The sequence below is a fragment of the Mastomys coucha genome, chromosome X (assembly GCF_008632895.1).
Source record: "Mastomys coucha isolate ucsf_1 chromosome X, UCSF_Mcou_1, whole genome shotgun sequence".
Taxonomy (NCBI): domain Eukaryota; kingdom Metazoa; phylum Chordata; class Mammalia; order Rodentia; family Muridae; genus Mastomys; species Mastomys coucha.
In genome coordinates, this window is record NC_045030.1 from 98,146,553 (window position 1) to 98,152,343 (window position 5,791).

General features: G+C 43.3%; 1 protein-coding gene across 1 annotated transcript; it reads left to right on the forward strand.

The window, feature by feature from the left end:
- Nucleotides 1-1,900: 1,900 nt before the first annotated feature.
- Nucleotides 1,901-4,225, forward strand: LOC116088729 (probable C-mannosyltransferase DPY19L3). Its single transcript, XM_031368371.1, is given in 2 exon segments — nucleotides 1,901-2,252; nucleotides 2,362-4,225. Coding segments are annotated over 2 exon segments (2,184 nt in total). The 5' UTR covers nucleotides 1,901-1,932.
- Nucleotides 4,226-5,791: the final 1,566 nt, after the last annotated feature.

Here is a 5,791-nt window from a genome sequence, read left to right on the forward strand (position 1 = left end):
GTTGTTTTTTGGAGGGGAAACTAGGAATGGAGAAATTTATATGTAAATAAAGAAAATATCTAATTAAAAAAAAGAAACCAATAAAATATGGCCCACAAACTAGAGCTAGTCCTGGATATCCTAACACACCTGAAGAACTAGGCTATGACCTTAAATCCTATTTCATGAAGAAGATAGAGGACATTAAAGAGGATATAAATAGTTCCCTTAAAGAAATAACAGGAAAACACAATCAAACAGGAAGAAGCCCTTAAAGAGGGAGCAAGTAAGTCCCTTAAAGAAATACAGGAAAGCTACAACTCAGTCAGAAGCAGATCAGGCACTCTAACCCAACCCCCCATATCCAGTGATAACCTAACTCCTGGGATGTCTGCAGTAACATAGTCATAGGAGATCTGCCTTAGCCAGGGTCACAGGAGGCTTACCTTAACTAAAAACACAGGAGGCTCCCCTAACAAGAGAGCACTGTTTGCCTCCCAGAAGGCCTGCTTTAACATAGCTCACAGAGCTACACCTTCCTCAAAGGAAGGACAGGCTCCAGTCTGAGACAGCAAGGCTAGTTAGCACCAAAGATTACCAGATGGCAAGAGGCAAGTGCAATAACATATGCAACAGAAATCAATGCCACTTGGCACCATCAGAGCCCAGTTCTCCCACCACAGCAAGTCCTGGATATCCTAACATGCTGGAAAAAAAATCAAGATTATTACCTAAAATCCCATCTTATGAAGATGACAGAAGACTTATGGAAGACATAAATAACTCCCTTAAATAAATGGAAGAAAATACAATCAAATAGATGGAGGAATTGAATAAAACTGTCCAGGATCTAAAAATGGAAATAGAAACAATGAAGAAAGTGCAAAGGAAGGCAACTCTGGAGATAGAAAATGTGGGAAATAAATAGTCACCAAATCAGACACTATTGGTTCTTTCAAGAAGTACTTGCTGACAAAAACCTGATATAGCTGTCTCCTAAAAGGCTCTGCCAGAGTCTGACAAATGCAGAGACAGATGATCACAGAAAACCATTGGACTGAGCACTGGGTCCCCAGTGGAGGAGTATAGAGAAAGGACTGAAGGAGATACAGGGATTTGAAACCCCTTAGAACATATTAGGGGTTCTAGGAAGAACAATATTATCAACCAACCAGATCCCCCCCCCCCCAGAGCTCCCAGGGATTAAACCACCAACCAAAGTGTACACATGGAGTGACCCATGGCTCCAGCTGCATATATAGCAGATAATGGCCTTGTTGGGCATCAAGAAGAAGAAAGATCCTTGGTCCTGTGAATGCTCAATGCTCCAGTGTAGGGAAACGACAGGTCAAGGAGGAGGGTGTGGGTAAGTGGGTGGGGGAGTACCCTTATAGAGACAGGAGGGAGGAGATGACATAGGGGGTTTCCAGAGGGGTAACCAGGAAAAGGGATAACATTTGAAATGTAAACAAAAAAAAATATCCAGTAAAAGAAAATATAAGGAGTTTGAGGACAGCCTGGTCTACAGAGTGAGTTCCAGGACAGCCAGGGCTACACAGAGAAACCTTGTCTCAAAAAACCAAAACAAAAAAAAAAAAAAAAAAAAAAAAAAGATCCATTTTAGTTCGTGTGTGTATGTGTGTGGGGTGTGTGTGGGTCTGTGTGTCTGTGTCTGTGTGGGTGCCCAGGGAGCAGAAAAAGCTGTTAGAGCCATCTGGAACCAAAACTACTGACACACATGGGTGCCTGAACCTAATGGTGGTCTTCTACAAGAGCAAGGCTAGAAGAGAACATCAGATCCCCTAGAACTGGAGTTACAGACAGTTGGAGCTACCATGTGAGTTCTGGAACAAAACCTGGGTCTTTTGGGAGAGCAGCCCTTAACTGTTGAGCCATCTCTTCAGCCCTAAGGAGTAGTTGGAAGAACAATGCATATGAGTCTTTGACATCAAGATGTACATCCGGCAAAGAAAAGAGACAAAACCCATAGAAGTTTCTGAGGATTTTCCATCTCCAAAAGAAGATGTGAAGTTGGAGAAGAAATTGCCATCTGGCTGTGCCTCTGGAAGGTTCTGGAAGATCCTGTCGTCTGCCTTTGGCGGAACTCTGGCCCTTTGCATTAGACTTCTTACATCCATTTACCTGGCCACCCTGCATGAGAATGACTTGTGGTTTTCCAATATTAAGGAAGTAGAGTGAGAAATCTCATTCAGGACAGAATGTGGACTGTACTATTCTTACTACAAGCAGATGCTGCAGGCTCCGACCCTCCTGCAAGAGGCGACCAGGGGCGAAGGAGACAGGTACTGTCCCAAGAAACTCAAGCAATGAAATTCCCACCGCTTCCAGTACCGTCCACACAGTCACCATGGGACACCTGAGATGCAGCTTCCGTGGCTTGATCTATGACAATAAAACCGAATCCATGAGGAGGATCAACCTCCTTCAACGAATGAACATTTACCAAGAAGTTTTTCTCAGTGTTTTATATAGAGTTCTCCCCATACAGAAATATCTAGAACCTGTTTATTTTTATATCTACACTCTTTTTGGGCTCCAAGCAGTCTATGTCACAGCCCTTTACATAACCAGCTGGCTCCTTAGTGGCACCTGGCTGTCAGGACTATTGGCAGCTCTCTGGTACATCACCAACAGAATAGATACCACAAGAGTTGAATTTACCATCCCACTGAGGGAGAACTGGGCTCTGCCCTTTTTTGCGATTCAGATTGTAGCAATTACCTACTTCCTGAGACCAAACTTACAACCTCTTTCTGAAAGGCTGACACTTCTTGCCATTTTCATATCAACTTTTCTCTTTAACCTAACATGGCAATTTAATCAGTTCATGATGCTGCTGCAGGCGCTGGTGCTGTTCATCCTGGACTCCTTGGACATGCTGCCAGCCATGAAGGCCACCTGGCTATATGGCATACAGATAATCTGCCTGCTCCTCGTCTGCACCCTTCAGTTTTTTAACTCCATGATTCTGAGATCATTGCTCATCAGTTTTAACCTTTCAGTATTAATTGTAAGAAAACTTCAGAAAAACCTGAAGACTGGATCTTTCCTGACTAGAATTTGGAAACTACTGTTGCATTTGCTTCTAGTTTTCTGTTTGACACTTTTTCTTAACAACATTATTAAGAAAATTCTTAACCTGAAGTCAGATGAACACATCTTTAAATTTCTGAAGGCCAAATTTGGGTTTGGAGCAACAAGGGATTCCGATGCAAATCTCTATCTGTGTGAAGAGGCCTTTGGCCTCCTGCCTCTCAACACATTCCAGAGGCTCTCGGAAACACTGCTTTTTTATGCATACATGTTTGTCCTCGTGGTCACAGTGGTCACAGCATCCGTTGTGGCCTTTCATAATCTCAGTGATTCCACAAGTCTGCAGTCCGTGGATCAGACAAGAAAGTGTGCAGTTGACCTGAAGCCAGAAGCCGCATACAACCTGATTCACACAATCCTGTTCGGGGTCTTGGCGTTAAGTACGATGAGGATGAAGTACCTGTGGACCTCCCACATGTGTGTGTTCGCGTCCTTTGGCCTGTGCAGCTCTGAGATCTGGGATCTGCTTCTGAGGCTGGTTCATCTCTGTAACCCAAAGAGGATCTGGGTCATGTGATACTCGGTGCCCGTTCTCACCCTGCTGTACCTGCGCTGTAAATCTTGGCCAGGAACGATGGATGAACTCTCCGAGTTGAAAGAATTCTATGACCTGGATACAGTGGAACTGATGAACTGGATTAACTCTAACACACCAAGGAAGGCTGTGTTCGCTGGAACCATGCAGTTGCTGGCTGGAGTCAAGCTGTGCACAGGACGGACCCTAACCAACCACCCACACTATGAAGATAAAAGTCTGAGAGAGCGGACCCAGGCGGTTTATCAAATATATGCGAAGAGGTCCCCAGAGGAAGTGCATACACTCCTGAGGTCCTTTGGCACGGACTTTGTGATCCTGGAAGACAGCATCTGCTATGAACGCAGGCACCACAGGGGCTGCCGGCTGCGTGATTTGCTGGATGTGGCCAATGGACATGAGATGGATGGGCCGGGAGAGAGTGACCCTGACTTGAGACCTGCAGACCACCCTCGCTTCTGTGAAGATATTAAAAGGAACCTGCCCACCTATGCAGCCCACTTCACTAGAGTAATCCAGAACAAGACATTCCATGTCTACAAGCTGTCCAGAAAGAAAAAAAAAAGAAAAAAAGAAAATATAAGAGATCAGGTGTGACAAATGCAAATATCACCAGCAGAATACAAGAGATAGAAGAAAAAAGCTCAGGCATAGAAGATACCATAGAAGATATCTCAAAGAAAATACAAATTGTAAAGTACCTAACCCAAAACATCCAGGAAATTTAGGACACAATGAAAAGACCAAACCTAAGAATAGTAGGAATAGTAGAGAGAGAAGATTCGCAATTCTAAGGGACAGAAAACATCTTTAACCAAATCATAGAAGAAATCTTTCCTAACCTAAAGAAATAGATGGCCATAAACCTTCAAGAAACCTGCAGAGCAAGAAATAGATTAGACCAGAAAAGAAAATCATCCTATCATGTAAGAATCAAAACAGTAAATACACAGAACAAAGAGAGAATATTAAGAGATGTAAGGTAAAATGACCAAGTAACATATGAAGGCAGACCTATCAGTATTATACCATAGTGCTCAACAGAGATTCCAAAAGCCAGGAGATTTTGGACAGATGTCATGCAGACCCTAAGAAAATAAAAGTGCCAGCCCAGGCTACTATACCCAGCAAAATTCTCAATCACCCTAGATTGAGAAACAAAGATTTTCCATGACAAAACAAAATTTAAACAATATATCTCCACTGATCCAGGCCTACAGAGGATAATTGAAGTAAAATTCCAACACAAAAATGGAAATTACATCCAATTGAGTAACTCTAAACAAGTGAAAAAAATAGTAAGATCAAACTGAAAGTCATTTACAAAGGAAATTAAAGAAGATATCAGAACATGGAAATGTCATTCATGCTCATGAATCAGTAGGATTAACATAGTAAAATTGGCCATTGACGTCAGATAAGGTCATCCTCTGCTACATATGTATTAGGAGTTCTGGCTCCCTCCATGTATACTCTTTGGTTTGTGTTTAGTCTCTGGGAGCTCTGGATGGTCCAGTTACTTGATATTGTTCTTCATATGGGGTTGCAATCCCCTTTAGCTCCTTCTGTCCTTTCCCTAGCTCTTCCATTGGGGTCCACAGGCTCAGTCAGATGGCTGGCTGTGAGTATCTGCATCTGTACTGGTCAGGTACTAGTAGAACCTCTCATGGAACAACCATGCCAGACTCCTGTCAGCAAGTGCTTCTTGGCATCAGCAATATAGTAGGGGTTTGGTGTCTGCAGATGGTATGGGGCCCTAGGTGGTGCAGTTTCTAGATGTCCTTTCTTCAGTCGCTGTTCCATTTTATATCCTTTGTTTCCTTTGGATGGGAACATTTCTAGGTTAAAAATTTTGAGGTGTATCAGTGGCTCTATCCCATAGCTGGTGGTCGTGCCTATCTACTGGAGGTGGTCTCTACAGGTTCTATCTCCCATTTGTGGGATATTTGGCTAAAGTCATTGCTATTGGATCCTAGGATCCTCTTGCTTTCCTGGTGTCTGTGACTTTCTAGTGGCTACCTCCAATGGCCTATCCCCCACTACTATTCAATTTCCTGGCCCTCTGAACTTTTCTCGTGTCCCTTCTAATACCTATTTCTGCCTCCCATTCCTCCCCTCCTCTCTCCCTCTCAGATTCCTTTCTTCCTCTACCTCTGGTGATTA